The 23,515-nt window shown below is 51.9% G+C and overlaps 1 protein-coding gene across 1 annotated transcript; it reads left to right on the top strand.

Moving 5' to 3' along the window:
* Positions 1-960: 960 nt before the first annotated feature.
* LOC308272284 (spermatogenesis-associated protein 31-like) lies at positions 961-23,061 on the top strand (the record flags this gene model as incomplete). Its single annotated transcript, XM_080709027.1, has 8 exons — positions 961-1,057; positions 2,856-2,910; positions 3,493-3,735; positions 8,809-8,862; positions 9,505-12,788; positions 16,413-16,489; positions 17,614-17,680; positions 22,973-23,061. 8 exons carry the CDS (start codon positions 961-963, stop codon positions 23,059-23,061), a joined length of 3,966 nt encoding a protein of 1,321 aa, XP_080565153.1.
* Between the last annotated feature and the right edge of the window lie 454 nt (positions 23,062-23,515).

Raw genomic sequence — 23,515 nt, 5'->3', positions numbered from 1 at the left:
TGCCCTTGGGTTCCAATCCCAGACCCACAAAAAAAAAAAAAAAAAAAAGAAAGAAAAGAAAAATAAGAGCCAGGTGTGGTGGCACACGCTTTTAATCCCAGTACTTGGGAGACCGAAACAGTATGATCGCAGGTTCACGGCCAGCCTCAGTTACTTAGTGAGGCCTCCACAACTTAGAGAAACCCTGTTTCAAAATAAAGAATAAAAAATAGGGCTGGGGTGTAGCTCGGAGGTAGAATGCCCCTAAGTTCAACTCCCAGTACTGCAAAAAATAAGAATAATAAAAATAAAAATAAAAAGGAAAATCATAACAGTTTCTCTTCGATGAGTTATGATGTCTTGCCTAGACCACAGCTTCCCTCAAAACCTACATGTGCCTGCAGTTGAACACTGTCCGGGGCTCTGGAGACTGCCCCAGGGGTAACTCCCAAGTGTGGGGAGCACAGAGCCTCAGGGCCTGAGGACTGATGCCCTCGGGGCCACAAACCCAGAAGGAAGCCAGCCTCCGCAGGTGGGCCGGGAGGTTGCAGGGGGCGATTCCTCTCCAAGTCCCAGCTCACCCACTGTGGGAAGACTTCCCATGGAAACCAGCGACAAGGAGCAGAACCTCAGAAGCCAGCTCCCCGGGCCCTTTTCCGATTTGGGAAGTTTAAGACTGGATTTTATTCCCTCCTTTCCCACCTCTTCCACTAGGGGCAAACAGCGCCATCCAGCGTGTGGCCCCGCCCCAGCAGCTGTGGGCATCTGCTCGCTCCCGTCAACCCCACAAGAGAAACGAGGGAATTATGATTCATTTTTCCAACGTTAGAGTAAATCCTTTTTATTTTCTAATAGACCTTGAGCTGACTTTGGAAATCTACGCTTCTACTTTTCCACAGTTAGGAAGACGGGCAGCTCAGCGACACTGTCTTGTCCTGGCCTCTCGGGGCTCCAGGGTCCCAGTTGGGGGTCACTGGGAGAATGTACCCTCTGCGGGAGAAGCCCCCCATGGAGCACCACAAAGACAGCCAGGTTGGCCCCAAATCGCACCATCCTCAGAGCGGAACACACCTTAAAGGTACGGGAGCCACTTTGGGCTCACAGTGGAAGATCAACAGGACGTCCAGTCAAAAGGGGGCTGGTGGCCAGGGAGCCTCACTGGCCACACTGCCTGCCGCTGCGGCCTTCATCCCCTCCTAGCCAGTCTTCCCTGCATAAGCTTTGCATTATACTGGAGACGCACAGCTCCGTGTCCAGTTAGACGCTTCTCAGCAGGTAGGTAGTAGGTTCAAGACACGGGGTGGGGGGGGTCAATTCTAAGGATTCCTCAAGTCCTGTTACCCACATTCAGGGAGACAGAGAGTAGCTGTGAAGAATCCTAACTACCCCGTCATAACCAACAGCAACATATGAGCAGGTGTCATCAAGTTACACCGTGGTGAAGCCATTGCTGTTGGTGTCCACCCGGGATTGCTTCCAGGACTCCCCGGGTACCAAAGTCCATGGATGCTCATGTCCCTTATGTAAAACAGTTACACAGAGCCAGGTGTGGAGCCACGTGGTCCCACTTCTTGGGAGGCTGAGACCGAAGGATCGCAGCTTTGAGGCCAGCCCCAGTGACTTACGGAGCGGACTCTCAGCAACTTAACAAGATCCTGTTTCAAAATCAAAAAGTAAATACAAAGGTTCAGGGTTCAGTTCCCAGGCCCCCTCCTCCAGGAAAATTTTGCATATAAACTATGCTCATCTTCCAATATACTTTAAATTATCTTTCCTAACAAATACAATGCAAATGTTATGTAAATAGTTGTTAAACAGTAGTATTTAGGAAATGTTATGGTTCGAATTAAAAATGCCCCCTGGAAGCCGGGCGTGGTGGCACAGACTTGTAATCCCAGCATTCCGGAGACTGAGACAGGAGGATCGCAGTTTGTGGCCAGCCTCAGCTACTTAGTGAGGCCCTCTGCAACTCAGTGAAACCCGGTTTCAAAATAAAGAATAAAAACAGGGCTGGGGGTATAGCCTGGAGGTAGAACGCCCCTAGGCTCCATCCCCAGGACTGCAAAAAAAAAAAAAAAGAAGCAGAAGAACAAAGAGGAGGAGGAAGAAGAAGGGGAGGAGGGGGAGGAGGGAGAGGAAGGGGAAGAGGAAGAGGGGAAAAAATTTCCCCTGGAAGAGCTCATGCAAGATGTTCAGAGGAGAAATCACTGAATCACGATGGGTCTGACCCCATGAGTGGACAGATAGAATAATGAAGTCTTTGGCCGGCGAGGTTGGCGGTAGGGTGTGGCTGGAGGAGGTGGGCCATTGGGGTCCTGGGGTTCACGGGCTCCCTCTGCTCTCTCTGCTCCCCGCTGCCCTGCCGTGAGCACACGTGACCCAGCCTAACGGGGACTAACACCTCCAGGCTGTGTGTGTGTGTGTGTGTGTGTGTGTGTGTGTGTGTGCGTGCACGTGTGGCTGAGTTGCTGAGGCTGGCCACAAGCCTGTGACCCTCCTGTCTCAGCCTCTAAGTCCTGGGATTGCAGGCATGCACCACCACGCCTGGCAGAAATTTTCTGATAGGAACAAAAAGGAAGAAAAAACGACGAGCTGGGTGCGGTGGCAAACACCCATAATCCCAGTAGGTAGGAGGGTCGAGGCGTCTATACCAGCCTCAGCAACTGAGACCATTAGCAACTTAGCAAGAGCCTGTTGTGAAATTAAAAGTAAAGGGCTGGAGGTGTAGCTCAACGGTGGAATGCCTCTGGATTCATTTCCTAATATCACACACACACAAAAATTTAAATAAAAGACAAACCGTGTAGGCGGGACAGTTTGGCGAGCAACCCAAGTGGGTCGGACACGTTAGTGCACGTGGCTCGGCTGGCCCCTAGTGGCCAAGGTGGAGATGGCAGGCGTGAACAGAAGAAATGGGGTCAAGTATTTCTTGTCAGAACCGGCTCTCAAACTGGTCCTAAATCGTGTGTGTGTGTGTGTGTGTGTGTGTGTGTGTGTGTGTGTGCGCGCGCGCGCGCGTGCACCCGTGTGTACGGGGATTGAACTCAAGGAATTTCTACCTCTTTTTATTTTTTGTTTTGAAACAAGACCTAACCACCCTGGCCTCCAACTGCGATCCTCCTGTCTCAGCCTCCCAAGTACTGAGATTACAGGCCTGCACCGCCACGCCCAGCTGGTGTGTGTCTTTCTACGCATCAAATCCTTTTGTGGTTGTTACAACCCCTGCAAAAACAACAGGGCAGACACCGTCAACACATCCAGTGAGCCGGGTGTGACGGTGCACACTTGGGAGGCTGAGACAAGAGGATCGCGGCTTCCAAGCCAGTCTCAGCAACTCAGTGAGGCTCTCAGCCATTTAGCAAGACCCTCTTTCCAAATAGAAAAATAATAAAATAGGCATGGGGGGGTGCCGCCCCGAGGTAGAAGGTCCCTGGGTTCCGGCCCAGGGTGAGCTGATCTGCCCTGGTCTTGATCCTTCTTTCCCGCCTCATCCCTCATCTCGTGGGCCCTCAGAGCCGCGGTCCTCACCCCTCGGCCCACACACCCCTGCACACAAGAGGACCGTCAGTGCAGCTTCAGTGGGGGTCAGAGGGAAGCGCTGGCACCCTGGAAGGCCAGGCGCCACGACAACGGGAAGCAGCCGAAGGGGAGCCTTGTGGAGCGGTGGAAAGGGGACCCGCCAGGGTGGACAGGAGCCCGGCCGTCCTTGCACGCGGGATGGAGCACGGAGCTGCGGTGCCAGAGCAGCGTGTCGGGGTGGGTACCACAGCCTGGTGTCCTGTTGGCCAAGGAATGAAGTGCGCAGAGGGACAGGATCTTAAAACACAGGAGCTCTCCAGGCCACCTGCTGCTCAGAGCCGGGGCTCCATCCACACCGGCTTGGTTTTGTTTTATTTTGGTTTCTTTGCAGGTCTGGGGATGGAACCCAGGGGCATTCTACCTCCGAGCTACACCCCCAGCCCAATTTTTTATTCTTTATTTTGAAACCGGGTCTCACTAAGTTGCGGAGGGCCTCACTAAGTAGCTGAGGCTGGCCTTGAACCTCAGTCGTCCAGTCTCAGCCTCCCGAATGCTGGGATTACAAGTGTGTGCCACCACGCCCGGCTCGCCCACACAGGCTTTGATAGCAGAGGTGCGTGCTCCCAGCCAATTGCTGAGCTGTTGGGTATAGGAAGGCATGAAGGCCTCTTAAGAGGGAAAATTATTTTCTGAGTTTGGTACACTACTAATGAAAACATGCAGGAAGCCACTACATCGGGGATGTTCTGCCCCGTGAGCCACTCGCTCGCGCTGTCCCACCAGCCACGGAGAGCAGTTCTCACCCCACGCGAGGAGCGCACGCGTGCGGGGAGCCAGGTGTCTCCTCTCTAAGGGCTCTTGTCCCGGGATCTTGACAAATGAAGTTCAGGGACTAGTGAAGGGTGTAGAACATGAATATTTACGGCAACAGAGAAGACAACGCAGCCCCTCACAAGGGCGTCCTGGAAAGAGAGTGACCACGAAGCTCCTGGAGAGATAGATGGACTTCTAAACACACTAACCCCCGCCCCTGCTCGTTATGATTGGTCAGAACTGGGTTTTGAGCAAGGCGTGGTGGCGCGCTTCTAATCCCAGCATTCCGGAGGCTGAGACAGGAGGATCGCGGTTCGCGGCCAGCCTCGGCTGCTTAGTGAGGCCCTCTGCAACTCAGTGAGACCCTGTTTCAAAATAAAGAATAAAAAATAGGGCTGAGAGCCAGGCATGGTAGCTCACGCTTGTAATCCCCGCGCTTGGGAGGCTGAGACAGGAGGATGGCACAGGATCGAAGCCAGCCTCGGCTACTGAGTGAGGCTCTCGGCAACTTAGTGAGACCCTGTTTCTAATAAAATATGAAAACAGGTCTGGAAGTGAAGCCCATAGGTAGACAGTCCCTGGGTTCCATCCCCAGTACCACAAAAAATAAAAAATAAAAATAATCATCTGCATGAGTTTGTCAACTGAGCCATTTATTGGTAAATAAAGAAAACTGTCTCTGAAAGAAATAAAAAATAAGGCTGGGGTGTAGCTCAAAGGTAGAATGCCCCTGGATTGTTCCCAGAACTACAAATAAATAATACTAATATTAACACTAATACTAGTAATAATAGTAGTATAAAAGCCACAACTTTTTTTCAGCCTTGTGACAATCTGAGATGTTCATAAAAGGTTTTACTATTATAAATCTACTAAAACTGGCTAAGGCCTGGATATGCAGGGACATAAATTCCTTAAATAACAAAATGCTTAAGTTGTCATTCTGGAGAAACCTCCAAAACCCACTCCCAAGATAGTTTAAAACTTCTTTTTGAAAAACGAGCGTGTGCAGAAGCCAATTCATCCAGTCAGTGACCTCTGAATGTCAGGAGTTCAAAATCCCCAGCACAGAGCATAAACCCCACTCCGTAGACAAGCAAACACAAAAACCATGTGTCCTGCAGAGGCCGAGCTATCTGCAGCAAGATCCGAAGCCTATTCTCAGCAGGGCTTTTAGGAAGTGCAGACCAGGGTTCAGAGAGCCTGGCAACTCTGCTAGTCTGTCTTAAAATATAAAGGGCTGGGATGGTGGGCATGGTGGCCCATGAATGCTTGGAATCCCGGCATTCGGGAGGCAGAGACCGGAGGATCGTGGTTCACAGCCTCAGCTACTTAGGGAGGCCCTTCACAACTCCGTGAGACCCTGTTTCAAAAAATAAAGACTAAGCCGGGCGTGGTGGCGCACACTTGTAATCCGAGCATTCGAGAGGCTGAGACAGGAGGATCGTGGTTCGCAGCCAGCCTCAGCTACTTAGGCCCTCTGCAACTCAGTGAGACCCGGTTTCAAAATCAAGAATAAAAATAGGACTGGGGGTGTAGCTCAGGGGTAGAATGCCCCAGGGTTCCAGCCTATATCTATATAAAAAAAAAAAAAACCCCTCAGGATTCAAAATTCACAAAACAAAATTGAAGATAAAAGAAATTTGAGTTCTAGTCGTACAAGGACACAAGACAAAAGCACCGTACGGGAACACAGAGTCGAGGACAAGGTGGCGGCGAAAGCCCCTGGGCAGTCCCCACCGACACAGGTTGGCAGCAGGTTTTCAAGGGCTATAAACCAAACGGGCCACCTGGAGCCAAGATCTCCAGGGAGGACGAAGGCACCAGGGCTATCTGGGCTGGAGGAGGAATGAAGCGCCTGAGTCTCTACCCGGCTGAGAGGTGGGGCTAGGAGGCGGGGAGGGGGCGCAGCCTCTTCTGCCTGGCGCCCCTCCCCCACTCCAGGGCCCTTTGTGACCCGGAGGCCACCACACTGTGATGCGGGCAGGCCTGGGCCCACTCCCTGTTCCCAAAGGAAACTCTTGGGGTTCCAGTTTCTGAGAAAGTCAGGGAGATGAGTTTCCTCTTACTTCTGGAAAGCATCAATGCCACATGGCTGAGCCCGGGCTTCAGTGCCTGGGCCACAGAGATGACCCTTGCCTTTGTGTGTGGGCTGGGGCTCTTCCTCCTGTTACTGCCCTGCCTCCCTGGAGAGGCGTCCTCACCACCACCAGGGAAAAAGAAGGCCGTCACAAAGGTAAGAAAATAGCCAGGCAAGGTGGAGCCCGCCTGAAACCCCAGCACTCCAGAGGCTGAGACAGGAGGATCACAGGTTCAAGTTCAGCCTCCGCAACCTAGTGAGGCCCTATTTCAAAATAAAAAATAAAACCAGGCGTGGTGGCGCACGCTTGTAATCCCCGCGCTTGGGAGGCTGAGACAGGAGGATCACGCAGGTTCAAAACCAGCCTCAGCTACTAAGTGAGGCTCTCAGCAACTTAGTGAGACCCTGTTTCCAAATAAAATATAAATAGGTCTGGGAGTATAGCCCAGAGGTAGAAGGCCTCTGGGTTCCATCCTCAGCACCGCAAAATAATAATAATAATAATAATAATAATAATAATAATATTAATAAAGTAAAAATAAAAAGAACTGAAGGTGTAGCTCAGAGGTATAAGGCCTCTGGGTTCCATCCTCAACACAGAAATAATAATAATAATAATAACAACAACAACAATAATAATAATAAAAAGGGCTGAGGGTGTAGCTCAGAGGTAAAATGTTTCTGGGTTCAGTCTCTGGTAAAACACATACATACACACACAGAGACACACACACAGACACAGAGTAAATAAATAAATAAAACACCTCTACCCACACCCAACAGAGAATGATAATTCTCTTATTACACCCACGTTTCCAAGTCAGATAGAAAGAGTGCCTAAGGGGCCATCCCGGGAGGCCAGCCACCCTTCATTTGGGTCAGGCAGGGCAGTGCAGGGTGAGGGTGGGCACCAGGAGGTCTCCCTGCGGTCACAGGGCTTCTGTATGATGCTCTGCGCCAGGCAGGGTGTGAAATCAGACACCTGACATCTGACAAATCCTGAAAGCGGGGAGCTTGGGAGGGGGCGCTGGCCGCTGGCTTCTCACGCCCCAGGCCCAGCCCGTCCTGTTGGTCCTGTTGGCCGATGAGGCTGAGCTGAGCCCCTGCCGGCTCCTGGGTCAGGCTGGAGTCAGGTGGGGTCTCAGGAAGCAGAACCCAACCTGGCCACTGAGCTGCGGCTGTAGAAACAAGTTGTTTCTGAGCAGAGGATGTGGCTGAAGACATCCAGCGCACAGCCTCGGTAGAAAGGCTCCTTTGTGTGTTTCTTAAAGGAGAAAAGAAAAAAGATTTTTTTTTTGTCCACTTTAAAAATAAGTAAAAGCCGGGCGTGGTGGCGCACGCTTGTAATCTCCGCGCTTGGGAGGCTGAGACAGGAGGATTGGGCAGGTTCAAAGCCAGCCTCCGCTGGCTTAAGAGGCACTGTTTCCAAATAAAAAATATTAAAAAATAGGTCTAGGAGTGTAGCCTGGAGGTAGAAGGCCCCTGGTTCCATCCCCATTACCACCAAAAAAAAAAAAAAAAGAATAAAGAATAGGACCAGGGCATAGCTCAGAAGTCGAACATCCCTGGGTTCCATCTTCAGACCCGCAAAAAAAAAAAAAAAAGAAAGAAAGAAAGAAAGAAAGAAAGAAAGAAAGAAAGAAAGAAAAGTAAAAGAAACCAAATGTGTTGGTGCCTGTCTGTAACCTCAGTATTTGGGAGGCTGAGACAGGAGGCTCACAGGTGTTGAGGCCATCCTCAGCAACTTAGCAAGAGACCCTGTTTCAAAATAAAATGAGCCGGAGGCATAGCTCAGAGGTAGAATGTCCCTGGGTTCCATCCCCAGAACCAAAAAAAAAAAAAAAGTGAAAGGAAAAAAACCAGAAGACTGGGTGGGTCCGGCATGGCCCGTGCTAACACCTGAAGCCTGAGTGCTCGGCTGTGTAGACAGCAGGCGGAGGATTGGGCTTGGGTCCTCCTTAGTCGCTTACCATTTCTCAGGGTCAACCGCAAATGAGGAGGAGGAGGAGCAGAGAGAGCAAGAAGAGCCCCACCCTGAAAGGTAAGACCCCCTCCCCCAGGCCTGGGGCTGAGGAGGCCGACTGAGTCCTGCGGCTCCTGGGTCGGGCTGGAGTCTGGTCAGGGCTCAGCTGCAGAACCCAGCCTGGCGGCCGAGCTGTGGCCGTGGGAGGCCCTGGGAGAGAAACCAGTCCCTGCTGGAACAAGGCCGGGTGGGGAGGCGGGACAGAGGCACCCTGTGGGGCAGTGGGGCCGCAGCAGTGATACCGCCTGGGTTTCCGTGGGGGCTCCTGTCCCTGGCTAGGCTGATTCCGTTTTGGGAGGCCCCTCCTGCCAATGTTCTGAGCCTCAGCTCAGTCTCCCATCATACCTCTCGCCCCTCCTTGCACCCCCATAACCTCCTGCCTTCCAGCTTGCAGAGACTGCCTGAAATCCCTGGGGGAGGCGCAGAGCCTGGTTTTTCGTATGCAAAGGTAAAGAACTTCCCCTTTCTCTCCAATATCCTCCCTCCCAGGCCCACGGGGGACCCCAGGGCCACCCAACAGCCTGGGGCTGACGGGGGTGGGGTGTAAATATGGGGTGCTAAAACTCTGGGGCTGTCGGGTCTGGTTGGGCATGCTGTAATTCTAGCATTCTGGAGACTGAGACGAGGATTGCAGTTGGCCGCCAGCCTCAGCTACTACTTAGTAAGGCCCTTTGCAACTCAGTGAGACTCCCAAACCAGAAAAAAAAAGGGGAGGGGGGGCTGGGAGTGTAGCTCACAGGTAAAATACCCCTGGGTTCCATCCCCAGTACCGGGAAAAAAAAAAAAAAAAAACCTGGGGTGAGCGGAGTGGTGGTACATGCCTCTAATCCCAGTACATTCGAGGCTGAGACAGGAGGATTGCAGGTTCAGTGCCAGCCTCAGCAATCCAGTGAGACCCTGTATCTAAAGTCCCTGGGTTCAGGCTTCAGGACACACACACACACACACACACACACACACACACACACACACACACACACCACCAGCGGCAGCAGCAGAAGTTTACAGTCAGGGTCTGGTCAGGGTCTGGGGCGCGCCCGGCCCTCGCCAGCTGCTCCCTGCTGCAGCCTGTGCCTCCTGTTTCCTGCAGCCACCTGGGGACTCTCCCTAACAAAGACAGCGCCCATCAACCCTCAAAGCAAGACCCCCCTGCCGAGGTGTGCAGAAGAGCCCCTGCGGGAGCCCAGCTGCACGGGGAGCACGCAGAACCCCCGAAGGCGGCCCTGTCTCCTCTGACCGCGAGCCTTCCCCCTCAGGCCTCCTCTCCATCGTCGCCAGGCCCAAAGACGGCCTCTGCTCCTGCTGGCTCCACCTCACCCCTCCCCGCCTCTCAGCCCCCAGAGCCTCTGCTTCCCCGGCAAGGCCTTTGGCCCCAGCCACTGGCCCTTTCCCTTCCCCCAGCAACCCCCCGAGACCCCGCGGCCTGTCCCCGGCCTCCGATGTGCTTCTCTGAACCACCTCTCTCCCAGTGGGACCCCACGCTGCTCCAAACCGGGGTGGCCGACGCCTGGAAGCGTCCCCCGTCCTCTCCCATCCCGGCCACGCCGGGCTCTCCCATTTCAGCGGCTCCTTGGTGGCAGGTCGTCCCCAGAGCCTGGAGCCTCGTCGCCTCAGCACAGGGCAAGTCAGGGGGCCGCCAGCTCTCCTGCCGTGAGGCAGAGGCCTCGCCCCCGGGAGACCCCAGGAGATGGCAGGTGGCCGGCGACCCCTCGTCACTCAGCCCCGACAGCCAGAAGCTCCTGGAGGTGAAAGTCACAAGGAAGGTGGAGATTCAAGTTTGGAAGGAAAAGGAAAACTCTGGATCGTTTCTGGAACAAACGGGCCCAGGAAACCCCTTCAGTTCTCTGACCAGTGTGTTGAATTCACTGGGTGCTGGGCAGGACACGACCAGCCCACTACCCTTTTGGGACATGGAAGAGAAGCCACAGCAGTTGCTAGGTCCCCAGCCACTCCCCTGTCCCAGGGCCTTGGGGACCTGTTTTCAGCAGAGATACAGCCAGCTTTTCTGGGGCCTCCCCTCCCTGCACAGTGAGTCCCTGGTGGCTGCGGCCTGGATCTCCCAAAGCCCCGCTCTGCCGCCCTCCTTCTTCTTCAACCAAATATCCAGTGTTGGCCCAGATCAACTGCAGGATAAAATGTCTCCTCTGCTTCCCCAGGCCCAGCCCCTGTCCTGTCTGGAGCCCCAGACTCCGTCCTCAGTATTATCTGTACCCCAATTTCAGCCCCAAGCTCTGTGTCCATTCCATCTCCAGTCCTCCCTCCAAGCACCCTCTTGCACACCCCACGTTACAGACCATGGGGCATCCCAGAATAAGCCACAATCTCTCATCCCAACTGAAATTCAGCACCCAGAAAGGCCCTTAATTGGGGAACAACTCGGACCTGGGTGGGCTTTACCCGCAGTGGCCCACAGATCTCAGGAGGTCTACAGTCTCCTGACTCCCAGCCTCTCCCGAGACGACTGGGCACTGTCCATCCTTCCCGAGGACCTGCCGGTGAGCCCGGAGCTCCGCCGCCAGCTCCAGCAGCACATTCAAAAGTGGCTCATTCGGAACCGGTGGGACCTGCCCCGCAGGATCCAAGAGTCCCTGGAGCTGATGCCGTTTCAGGACCCTCTAGCGAAAACGTGTGAGGCCAGGGAGGAGCCCTGCCCCGAAAGGCCCTGTCTGTGTACAGGGGAAAGCAGTAAGGACGTACAGAAGGTGAGATTCCAGCTGGGGAGGGATGTGGGCAAGAACTTGGGGCATATTCTAGGGAAAGTTCCCAAAGATGCACCCAGGGCTTTGGAAAACTTCCCGGTGAAGGCTCAAAGGGAGAACTCCGTGGAATCGGAAAGAAACCGGATGGGACAACTGGCCGGCGGCTCGAGAGATGACGTGAGCAAGAACCAAAGTCTGGAAAACACCCTGAGGGACCACCTGGGCGTCAAGTCGGGGCAGATCAGCTCGGGGCTGATCCCTCTGAGCGTACGGCAGTCCTGGGTCTCCATCAACAGCTCCCTCTCTTCGTCCGACACTCAGATGGAAACCATACACCTGGCAACCTCCAAAAGTTGGGAAAATTGCTTAAGCACCTCCCGGAAGCTTCCCTTCCTCGACTCGTACACGCAGCAGACCCTGGAGGCGCACGTTACAAAGTTTTGGGCGAAGCATAGATGGCGCCTGCCCCTCCAGATCCTCAAGCCCGTAAATATCTTTAAATTGAAGAAGCATGCACCCTCCGGCCTCATGCAGTTGGCCCGGCCGCCCTCGGCCACCCGTGCTTCTGGGTCCAGCTCAGCGGCTGAGGTTGCTGGGACCCCATTCCAAACACCTCGGGAGTGTCTGAGAGAGAAGGCAATCGTCCGAGAGTCCTCGAGCACGCTGGAGTGTCAGCTCCTCACCTCTTCCCCCGCAGGTGAGGAGGTCCAGGGGGCCCTGGCCCAGGGGACCTCAGATGGGACTGAGTGTCAGAGCCCACAGTCTTCTCAGACCCTCACGTACAGCCCCAAGAACAGAACTGTCCTGGAGGCCAAGACAGGCGGCCTCGAGGCCCAAACACTGCCCACACGGTGTGCGACCCAAGACCCTCAGGCAGAAGGGACGGCTAAGTTGCAGCAAAAAGCGGAGCCCAGCGTCTGTACCACGGAGAGGGGCTCTTCCGCTGACAGGCTCCTCAGCCCGCAGCCGTCCCGCAGCCGTCTCCTGAGCTCACCTGTTGGTGACGAGCTGGCTTCGCAGGTGTCAGCTGACCCCAAGCATCAGGGTTTACGGAGGAGCCAGAGCAAGACGTTTGTCCAAGCTCACAGGGATGAGGGTGGGAGGGGGTCCAGCCCAGCAAATCACACAGAAAGGACTGAAGAATCTGGGACCTCCACGCTCGACCAGGTGGACCAAGAGGATACCCTGGAGGGCGACAGCGCCCAGCATCTTCCGGAAGAGAGCCAGACCCATTCAGAAGGCTACCTCCAAAGAAACCTGGGGCGCTTCCTCCAGTGGATTCTCCCCAAGAAACAAGTCAGAGAGCGGGGAGACCCCCCCCAACTATGTCAGCCTGAAGCAGCCGCTGCCCAGAGCCAGAGGTGTAGTCCACACAGATCATGTGTGGACCCCGACGTGGCGGAGGCTCAGGAGCTCATGAGAGCCGTCGGACACATGCTGGAAAGGAAGGGGACCCTCCACCAGGAGCACGGTGCCGCCCGCTGGAATCCGCAGGAACTCGGAGCCCGGGTCCCTAGGTTTCCCTGCCATCGCCAGCCCACCTTGTGCTTGGAGCAGAGGACATCGCTGGGATATGCATTGCTGGGGTATGCAGCTGCCCCCAAGGGCCACAGCTTTCCCATGAGGCACAGGCAGCTCAGAGGCCGAAAGCCCCCCAAAACCGAATGCCTGGACAGTGAGCAGCGAGGCCCGAGGCCTCCCCGCCTCCCGCTCCCCCATGAGGCCCTGTCCCCAAACCGTTCCATCCAGCCTGGGCCAGCCGGGACTCGGGCCTCAGACCACCCGCATCACTGTCCCAGGCACTGTCCATATCGGGCAGGCGTTACCTCTGGTCAACCAGGAAATCTTTCTCTAGTCTTTTCTAATAGGAAAAAATGTCTCCGATAAAAAAAAAAAAAATTTAGTCTACGTAGAGAAAAATGTTTTCATTTAGCACACCCAACATATTTAATGTTGCACAATACACATTTGTTTGTTTTTTTCCCCTAAGAGGGCCTCTCCAGCTGCTCCCAGTGGGCTCTGGCTTCTAAATAGAAAGGACAGAGCCAGGTTGAGGTGACGCACGTTTGTAATCCCAGCATTGGGAGGCTGAGACCGGAGGATCGCCGTTTGCAGGCAGCCTCGGCCACTACTTAGTGAGGCCCTTTGCTGCTAACTCAGTGAGACCCTGTTTCAAAATAAAGAATAAAAAATACGCCGGGCGTGGTGGCGCACGCATTCGGGAGGCTGAGACCGGAGGATCGCAGTTCAAGGACAGCCTCAGCTATTTGGCGAGGCATTCTACCTCTGGGCTATACCCCCAGCCCTATTTTATATTTTATTTGGAAACAGGGTCTCACTAAGCTGCTGACAGCCTCACTAAGTAGCTGAGTGAGGCTACTGAGTAAGGCTCTCAGCAACTCAGTGAGACCCTGTTTCAAAAATAGACTAGGCCCACGGGCGTGGTGGCGCACGCTTGTAATCCCCGCTCTTGGGAGGCTGAGACAGGAGGATCGCAAATGTTCGAAGCCAGCCTCAGCTGGCTCTCAGTAACTTAGTGAGACCATGTTTCCAAATAAAATATAAAATAGAGCTGGGAGTGTAGCCTGGAGGTAGAAAACCTCTGGGTTCCACCCCCAGTACAATAAAAAACAAAAATAAAAAATAAAGAGACTAAAAAATAGGGCTCAGGGTGTAGCTCAGTGGTACAATGCCCCTGGGTTCCATCCCCAGTACTGCAAAAACAAACACAAAACAAAAAAAGAATAGAAAATAGAGCTGGAAGCCGGGTGTGGTGGCACACGGCTGTAATCCCAGCATTTGGGAGGCTGAGACCAGAGGACTGCAGTTTGTCAACAGCCTCAGCTACTTAGTGAGGCCCTCTGCAACTCAGTGAGACCCTGTTTCAAAATAAATAGTAAGAAAAAAAGTCGGATGCCGGGTGTGATGGCGCACGCCTGTAATCCTGGCGCTTAGGAGGCTGAGACAAGGAGGATCGCGCAGGTTCAAAGCCAGCCCCAGCTACTTAGTGAGATGGTGTTTCTAAATAAAGTATAAAATAGGTCTGGGAGTGTAGCCCAGGGGTAGAAAGCCCCCCTGGGTTCCACCCCCAGTACCACCAAAAAGAAAAAAAGTAGGGCTGGGGGTGTAGCTCAGGGGTAGAATGCCCCTGGGTTCCATCCCTCGTATTGCCAAAAAATAAAAGTAAATAAATAAAGGGCCAGGACACAGCAGGAAGTGGCAGAGAAGTTGTAAGACCCCCACCCCATTCTGAGTTTCTTTACTGAAACTTAAATTTTCATAATATCATTATACAAGGGGGAAAAAAAACTAAAAACAAGGAGACACCCACCTGCGGACCTGATTTCACGCCTCTCCCCACTTGCCCTCTCTACCTTTAACTCCCGGAGCTGCAGAGACCACGCAGGGCTGCAAACCCCACACAGGCTCCAGGAATGGCCGGGCCAGGTAGCCGGCCTGGCACAGAGGCAGGAGGCGCGGAGGTGGGGATGCTGGGCCTCATTCAGAGGCAGACTCCTGGGAGGGCAGCAGCGCCCCTGTCTTGGGAAGCCCCTTCTCTCGCAGGAAGAAGCTGGATGGACTGAGAGGAGCCCGGAGCATGTGGCGGAGGAGAAATGTCTTCACACTGTGATTGCTAAGCTGGCCCCTCTATTCCTATATTTTTTTTCTTTTTTTTTTTTTTTTGCGGGTCTGGAGATGGAACCCAGGGGCATTCAACCTCCAAGCTACACCCCCTGCCCTACTCTTTTATTCTTTATTTTGAAACAGGGTCTCACTGAGTTGCAGAGGGCCTCACTAAGTAGCTGAGGCTGGCCATGAACAGCGATCCTCCGGTCTCAGCCTCCCGAGTGCTGGGATTACAAGCGTGCGCCACCGCGCCCGGCCTCTATTCCCTTTAGAATTCTAGAAAGGATTCCGTGGAAAGTCAGGAGTAGAGAACTTGAGATGTGACTCACAGTCTGGTGGTCTTTCCCTCCGCTTCCGGGAATGGTGGGTACTTCCGAGGGTGAGAGGCTGGCCTGGGTCACACAGCCAGTCTTGCTGGTTCTGAGCCCTCGCTCAGCCCTCGCTCACCCCAGAGATCAGAGAGCGGAAAGGCAATCAATCAGAAGTAGGCATGTGAGGAGGCCAGGAGGGACTCATCAAAATGCTTAGGGGTCGCTGGGCGTGGTGGTGCACGCTTGTAATCCCTGCACTCGGGAGGCTGAGACAGGAGGATCGTACAGGTTTGAAGCCAGCCTCAGCTACTGAGTGAGGCTCTCGGCAACTTAGTGAGACCCCATTTCCAAATGAAATATAAAAATCGGTCTGGGAGTATAGCGTGGGGGTAGTAAACCCCTGGGTTCCATCTCCAGTACCACAAAATAAAGAAGTGTTCATGGGTAGTAGGGCACGGCGGTGCATGCCTGTAATCCCAGTACTTAGGAGGCTGAGACAGGAGGACCGCAGGTTTGTGGCCTGCCTCAGCACCTTAGCAAGACCCCCCAGCAATTAAATAGGGGTGGGGGTGTATCTTAGAAGAAGAATGGCCCTGGGTTCCATCCCCAGTACCAAAATAAAAATAAATTAAAAATAAAAGGGGCTGGAGTGTAGGTCAGATGTAGAATTCTCCCAAGGTTCATCCCCAATACAAAAAAAAAAAAAAAGCTCTGCCCAGGGCTGGGGTGTCCAGAGTGGTCTCTGCTGTGCTGTGGCGCAGGTGTGCCCTGCCCTGCACCTGTCCACCTGCCCATATGGAAAGGGGGGGCCCCTAAAGGCTCCAGTGCGCACCTTCTGGCTGGGCTGCACGCAGGCACAGCTTCAGGCTTCATCCCCACTGGGCGGGTCCCACACCAGCAGCTGCTAATCCAGCTGCCAATGAGAATGGGCCCTTCCTCCGGTGGAGGGGAGTGCGCACAAGTCCTGGGGGCCTGATGGTGCCAGGTCCTGGGCCCAGATAACTAAGTAAGCCGGGCTCCAGAGGGACCCAGCGGTACGAGCAGAGCCAACACCAGCCGGGGCTGCACCCCAGGACACCGCCTCTGGGAGCCAAGGAGGGGAGGACACAGAGCTGGGAGCCTGACCCAGCCGGCTGCTGGCTCGGGCACCACGGGGCAAGTCCTGGAATGTGCTGGGACTGGCCGCGCACCCCAGGGTCCCTAGGAGGACAAGTGCTTAACCAGGCTGCACCTGTGGAGCCCCCAGAAGCAGGAAGCCATGAATCCCTTTGTCCTTCCAAGGTCCTCCAGAACAAACAGGAAACCATCAAGGGAAAGACCCAACAGAGCCCTCTCCCAGACACAGTGCCTCTTACACAAAGACCTGGCGGGGGAGCCTTACGCCGCCACGGAGAGCCCACAGGGAGCCCCCACAGACACACGTGTCACCAAGAGTCCTGTAGAGACCCACAAAGCTCAGGCACCCAGAGCTGCTTAAAGACCTCAGCCGGCACCGGGGCTGGCCTGAAATGCCAGTATTTGGGAGGCTGAGACAGGAGGATCACAGGTTCGAGATAAGCCTCAGTAAATTTAGCCAGACTCTCGGCAACTTAGGACACAGACAGCCTCAGCTAAGTAGTGAGGCCCTTTGCAACTCAGTGAGATCCTGTTTCAAAATAAAGAATAAAATATAGGGCTAGGGGTGTAGCTTGGAGGTAGAAGGTGTCTGGGTTCCATCCCCAGTACAAAAAAAAAAAAAAAAAAAAAAAAAAAAAATCAGACTCTTCTTCTGGTTCCTCAAATGCAGTTTTCTATATTAAAAGGGGGGGGGGTCATACTTGGTGGCACGGGCCTGTAATTCAATTACTTGGGAGGCTGAGACAGGAGGGTGGCAGGTTCTCAGCCAGCCTCCGCAACTTAGTGAGGCCGTCCACAATTTAATGAGACCCTATTTCAAAATAAAAATAGGGCTGGGATCATAGCTCAGTGGTAGAATGCTCCTGAGTTCAATTCACAGTACCACAAAAATAAATTAATAAATAAATGTCTTTGAAACCAGGTGTGGTAATATACACTTGTAATCTCAGTACTTGGAAGGCTGAGACAGTAGGATCACAGGTTCAAGGCCAATCTCTGAATTTAGTGAGGCCCTCCACAACTTAGTGAGGTCCTGTTTCTTTTTTCTTTTTGTTCTTTGTTTTTTTGGTACTGGGGATGAAAGAAAGAAAGGAAAAAAGAAATGCTTGAGGAATAACTGTGTGTTCTAATGGGGAAAAGCTTTCTACACATATCTTCGTTCAACACCACTTGTTGATGACCCGATGGCATCCCCATCTAGACACCAGTGGGTGCTGGTATAATAACAAAGAATAAAAGAGAAAAAACTGCCACTCTAGAGCAGTCCATTGCTAACAAACAATGGGACACTTAAGGACATGTAATAGGAGGGACGAGGGACTCTTGACAAAACGCCTGGGCAGAGCTGGGGACTAGTGCCAGGAGGAGCCTTATCCAGGCTGATGAGGGGGGAACACACCACAGGGCCCTTGGAGGACCACTGTGACGCCGCCTCCTGGCCGACAGAGGGCGCCAAAGGACCCTCCCCACGCTCACGTGGGCACCTCCAGGGCCTCCTGCTTGGTCACTCCAGGTACCCCACCCACCAGCAGCTCCTTGGTAGTTTTCCAGTTATATTCTTTCCTAGCCCTGGCTTATCAACTCACTACGCTATCTGTCACGAATCATTCTGACTCTCGACTCAGGAATTATCTCCGTCTATACAAAGCAGACAACCAAATATATCTCCCCAAACTCTGCCTGCTGGGGAGGTTTCTCTGTGCAGCCTCTCAGGGCCTCTGAGTGGGGAGCATGCATGTTTATACGTATATTTAGTTATCCACTGCCAGATGATACGCCACCTTGTAATCTTATCTATAAACCAGGAAGACAGCTCCTTTCCCCACTGCCAAGTCTTTAGAGCGGATCCTGGATCCTAGTGATCCTAGTACTTGGGAGGGGGGAGAGAAGAGGAGCACAGGTTTGAGGACAGCCTCAGAAATTTAGGGAGACCCTGTTTCAAAATAAAAACTAAAAGGGGCTGGGGACCGGGCATGGTGGCGCACGCTTGTGATCCCAGCATTTGAGAGGCTGGAACAGGAGGCTCGGGGTTCACAGACAGCCTCAGCTACTTAGTGAGGCCCTCCATAACTCAACGAGACCTGTTTGAAAATAAAGAATAAAAAGTAGGGCTGGGGGTGTCGCTGGGAGATAGAATGCCCCTGGGTTCCATCCCAAGTACCACAAATAAATAAATAAATAAATAAATAAATAAATAAATAAATAAATAAATAAATAATAAAATGGGCTGGGGATATAGCTCAGAGGTAAAAACACCCCTGAGTTCAATCCTCAATACAGGAGTGGGAAGGAGGAAGAAGCATCAACAAGAAAGAGTAAGAAGGAAGAAGACAGCAAAAACAAAAGGAATGCTCTGTGAGTTTGTTCTTTGGGTCCTGGTTTTTTTTTTCCACCCTTGGTCTAATATTTCCCACTCCATTTAACAAATAAACAGCTTTGTATATATCCAACATTTTGATTCAGTATAAAAGATTAGAGAAACCAGGCGTGGTGGCGCACGCTTGTCATCCCAGCATTCGGAGGCTGAGACCCGAGGATCGCAGTTCACGGATAGCCTCAGCTGCTTAGTGAGGCCCTCTGTAACTCAGTGAGACCCTGTTTCAAAATAAAGAATAAAAAATAGGGCTGGGGGTGTAGCTCGGAGGTCAAATGCCCCTGGGTTCCATCTCCAAACCTGCAAAGAAAAAAAAAAAATTAGAGATTTTTTTTTTGGCATATACTTGTAATCTCAATACTTGGGAAGTTGAGACAGGATGACTGCAGATTTGAGGACAGCCTCAAAAATGTAGTGAGATTCTCAGCAACATGACAAGACCCTGTTTCAAAACAAAAAATAAAAAGGTTTGGGTTGTAGCTTGGAAGTAGAATGTCCCTGGGTTCAATTACCAGCACCACACGCTGTCGCACACGAAGTTCATAATGGGTGTTGTGGCTCACGTAATGTCTCCGTGTTCAGGAGTTAGCTGGATGCAAGCACATGCCTGTAATCTCAGTATGTGGGCGCCTGAGACAGGAGGGTCACAGGTTTGAGTACAGGCTCAGCAACTTAGACCCTCGTCAATCTGGTGAGACCCTATTCTCTCAAATCCGTAACAGGTTTGTTTATTGTTCATCGTAGTTCTGTGACATTTCCCTCCGTGAATTTTGAACCCCTTGTTGGGTACATACGCCTCTAGGGTTGGTATGTCTTTCATGGATTGACTGTAGTAAAAGGATCTACCGTTATTTTGGTCCATGGTAATTTGATTTGAAGCCTACTTGTGTGACACTAATCAGTTTACTCCAGTTTTCTTGGCTTACCGGTTGCATGTTATATCTTTTCTATATTTTTATTTATTTATTTTTGCGGTACTGGGGATAGAACCCAGGGGCATTCTACCTCCGAGCTACACCCCAGCCCTATTTGTTATTCTTTATATTGAAACAGGGTCTCACTGAGTTGCAGAGGGTCTAAGGAGCTGAGGCTGTCCAAGGACGGTGATCCTCCAGTCTCAGCTTCCCAAATGCTGGAATTCTAAATGTTTCTTTATCATGCATACCACATTGTCTTACTAAAAAGGATTGCCCTGAAAAGGGAGACCACCTAGTGCTCTGCCCAGGCTCATCTTCTGGGCTAATCTGGAAACTCAAAGTCACCTTGTCAGAAGCACCCACATGAAGCCACTCACAAAGGTGATTCTTAAGGTACACACACTCGTGTGTGCGTGTGTGTGTGTGTGCACACGCGCGTTACTGAGGATAGAACCCAGGTGCATTCTACCTCTGAGCTACACACCCAGCCCTACTTTTTATTCTTTATTTTGAAACAGGGTCTCACTGAGTTGCAGAGGGCCTCACTGAGTAGTTGAGGCTGCAGTGAACCGCAGTCCTCCAGTCCCAGCCTCCCAAATGCTAGGATTACAAGTAGGATTACACGCCCAGTTTTTTGTTTTGTTTTGTTTTGTTGTTTTTTTGAAACTGGGTCTGGCTAGGTCGGTTAGAGTCTCACTATTTGCTGAGGCTGTCCTTGAGCCTTGGTCCTCTCCACCTCCCAACCTGGGGATTACAGGTGTGCACCACCAAACCCAGCTTCTTCTTGATACGATATTTCAAGTATCTTTTAGAAAACTGTTTCTCAGAAACTACTGTGATTTGATTCTTGAAGCATTGGACGTGAACAATATTCCAGTAATTTCTGGTCTTTCCATCAACTTTACCCCCCCTCAGAAACTGTTTGAAATTTGTAGTATTACAGATTGGGAGAGTATGGTTTGAAGACACTGTTCCTGGGAACCCTTGCGAGGGTTCTGGACACACTTTCCCCCAACCCATAACATAAAGCCCAAATGACCAAAACCAGAAAATTATCGCGGGTTCTTGTCCTAAGCTAAGAATAAATATGCATAGCTTGGACAGTTGTTGAAGATTTAAAGAAGTTTATTAAAAAGATAGAAATACAGAAAATAGAAATACAGCTCCATGCCAAAATGGCATGGGGGGTGACTCGAAATGAATACACCAAAGGGATTACGAGTGGACTTGGCCTTTTATACCCATGACCTCCATCTTGTTTACATAATTCGGAGGTAGTGAACGTCCCGGTAAGGTACCTCCCCTTAACCCTGTCAGGTACCTCCCCCAGCAAGGTGTGACAAGATGTCTCCTTTCATGAAGGGCAAGGTCAAACCCTGCTCCATCCTCCCTAGATCATCATGTAGCCTAGTTCTCCTCTCTTAAGATCTGTCTTTAGATAGAGAAAGGCCTAGTTCTGCTCTATTGACTGGTTAATTACTTTGAGCTAGGTTAATTTACATTGGAATAGCTGCCTGTTTTAGGCAGAAATGAAGTCCTTTCTTTACCCATGTCTGCCGCCATTTTGACACAACTATTTTGAAATATGTTAATAATCAGAGCTTTCTCAAATCTTCCTAGGCCGTTCCCAATATTGGCACATGTAGGATCAAAAATTCTGTCTTCAGCAGGGCATGATGGCGCACGCTTGTAATCCCAGTAACTTGGGAGGCTGAGACGGCAGGATCACAGGTTTGTGGCCAGCCTCAGCTACTTAGTGAGGCCCTCTGCAACTTAATGACCCTGTTACAAAATAAAGAATAAAAAAATGGGCTGGAGGTGTAGCTCGGGGGTAGAATGGCCCTAGGTTCCATTCCCAGTACTGGGAAAAAAAAAATTCTGTCTCTATTGGCTAAAGCCCCAATTACACTTCCAGGATGACCTGTTGAGTCTCTTATCTTTCTGTGGCACCTTCTTGACAGCGTGATCAAAGCATGTATGTTTTATTATAACTAGAAACCCCTGGGATTTCTAAGCCTCAAAAAGCATAGAAAAACTCTGAAAAGACACAAGTAAGACAAAATGCTGTCCAGAGACCTTGAGCTTAATGCACTGGGGGGTCTTGGGCCCCTAAATTCCCTCATCCCTCCCACCTAGGCCTGACAACCGGCACAGGCAGAGGCCTAAGGAAAGCCCACTCTGCCGGGCAAAGGCCTGGGAGCCGGCTGACCACAGAAGGCTTTTAGCAGCACTTTATTTATTTATTTACTTATTTATTTATTTATTTATTTATTTATTTATTTATGATACAGGGAATTGACTCCACGGGCATTCCAAGCTACATCCCCAGCCCTTTTTTATGTTTTTATTTATGTTTGTGGCTCAAGGATTGAACCCAAGGGTACTCTACCTATGGGCTATGCCTCCAGCCCTATTTTAATTTTATTTTGAAACAGGCTCTCACTGGGTTGATGCGACTCTTGCTATTTGCTGAGGCTGTCCTTGAACTTGCAATCCTCCTGTCTCCGCATCCCAAATTCTGGGATTAAAGGCCTTAAAGGCCTGCGCCACCAGGCCCGGCTCCTTTTTGATTTTGAAACAAGGTCTCACTAGGTTGCTGAGGACCTCCCCTCAATTGCTGAGGCTGGCCTCCAATCTGTTCATCCTCTCTCAGCCTCCCAAGGACTGCTCTGCAGGCCTGGCTCCGTTTTGGAGATTATATATATATATATATATATATATATTTTTTTTTTTTTTTTTTTTTTTTTTTTGGTGCCACTGGGTTTGGATCCAGGACACTGTACCTCCCAGCTACACCCCGAGCTCTGTTTTGTAGATTATTTATTTATTTATTTATTTATTTATTGCCATACTGGGGATAGGACCCAGGGGCATTCTACCTCCAAGCAATAACCCCAGCCTTATTTCTTATTTTTTTATTATATTTTATTTATTTCTTTCTTTTTTGTGTGGTTTTGGGGATAAAACCCAGGGGTAGTCTACCTGCAAGCGATACCCCCAGCCTTATTTATTATTCTTTATTATATTTTATTATTTTATTTATTTGTTGCAGTATTGGGAATGGAACCCAGGAGCATTCTACCTCCGAGCTACACCCCCAGCCCTTTTCTTTTTTTTATTCTTTATTTTGCAACTGGGTCTCACTGAGTTGCAAAGGACCTCACCAAGAAGCTGAGGCTGGCCACGAACCGTGATTCTCCTGTCTCAGCCTCCCAAATGCTGGGGTTACAAGCATGCACCACCACTCCGGGCAGGACAGGGCGGGGTCTTTGTGCAGGATGGTGGCAGCGCAGCTGGACTCCTAGCCAGGGGAGTGCCCATGGAGTCTGGGGGTCCCCAAGCTTCACTCCCACCGGGCGAAGCTGGCCACACCCAGGCTGAACCCTGCAGGCCTCGGCTGTCGAGGCCCCCCCACCGCATCTTGGAGGCAGAAGCTAATGGTTCAAGGAGTGGGAGCTGCTTCTCCCCTTCCCGGGTCATCAGTGCCAGACAGACCCTCCTCCTGGACCCGTAGCAACCAAGCGGCGTGTGCCCGCCTTCTGCCCGCCCTGGAGCCAGCAGGACCTGACCCCACAGCCCTTCTCAGAGCCCATGAGGCGGTGACTCAGTGCCCCATTTAGGCCAAGAAGGTGTTTGTGGGCGAGGAAGGGCTTGAGCTCTGACGCCGCCCATCCCAAGCAGGAAGCTGAGTCAACCCCCATTCCTCGCCAGGGTTTGGAGAAGCCGGACAAGAAGCTGAAGGAACCCACTCACCTGGAGGCGCCGCACCTGCTCGGGAGAAACAGAATCGCAGCCCCGAGCACCTACTGTCGAGGACACCACAAAAAAGTCGCTTGTCATCCCAAGAACCAGGAAAAAAAAAACACACACACACACAGGAGAAAAGACCACCCGTAGACACCTCCCCAAGAAAATCGGTATTAGAATTATCTAACACAGAGCTGACATAGTGGTGCACGCTTCTCATCCCAGCATTTGGGAGGCTGAGACATGAGGATCAAGATTCGCAGACAGCCTCAGCTACTTAGCGAGGCCCTCTGCAACTCAGACCCTGTTT

The sequence above is a fragment of the Muscardinus avellanarius genome (genome assembly GCF_963383645.1).
Source record: "Muscardinus avellanarius genome assembly, chromosome: 13".
NCBI classification, from domain to species: domain Eukaryota; kingdom Metazoa; phylum Chordata; class Mammalia; order Rodentia; family Gliridae; genus Muscardinus; species Muscardinus avellanarius.
This window is presented reverse-complemented; position numbering and strand designations above follow the sequence as displayed.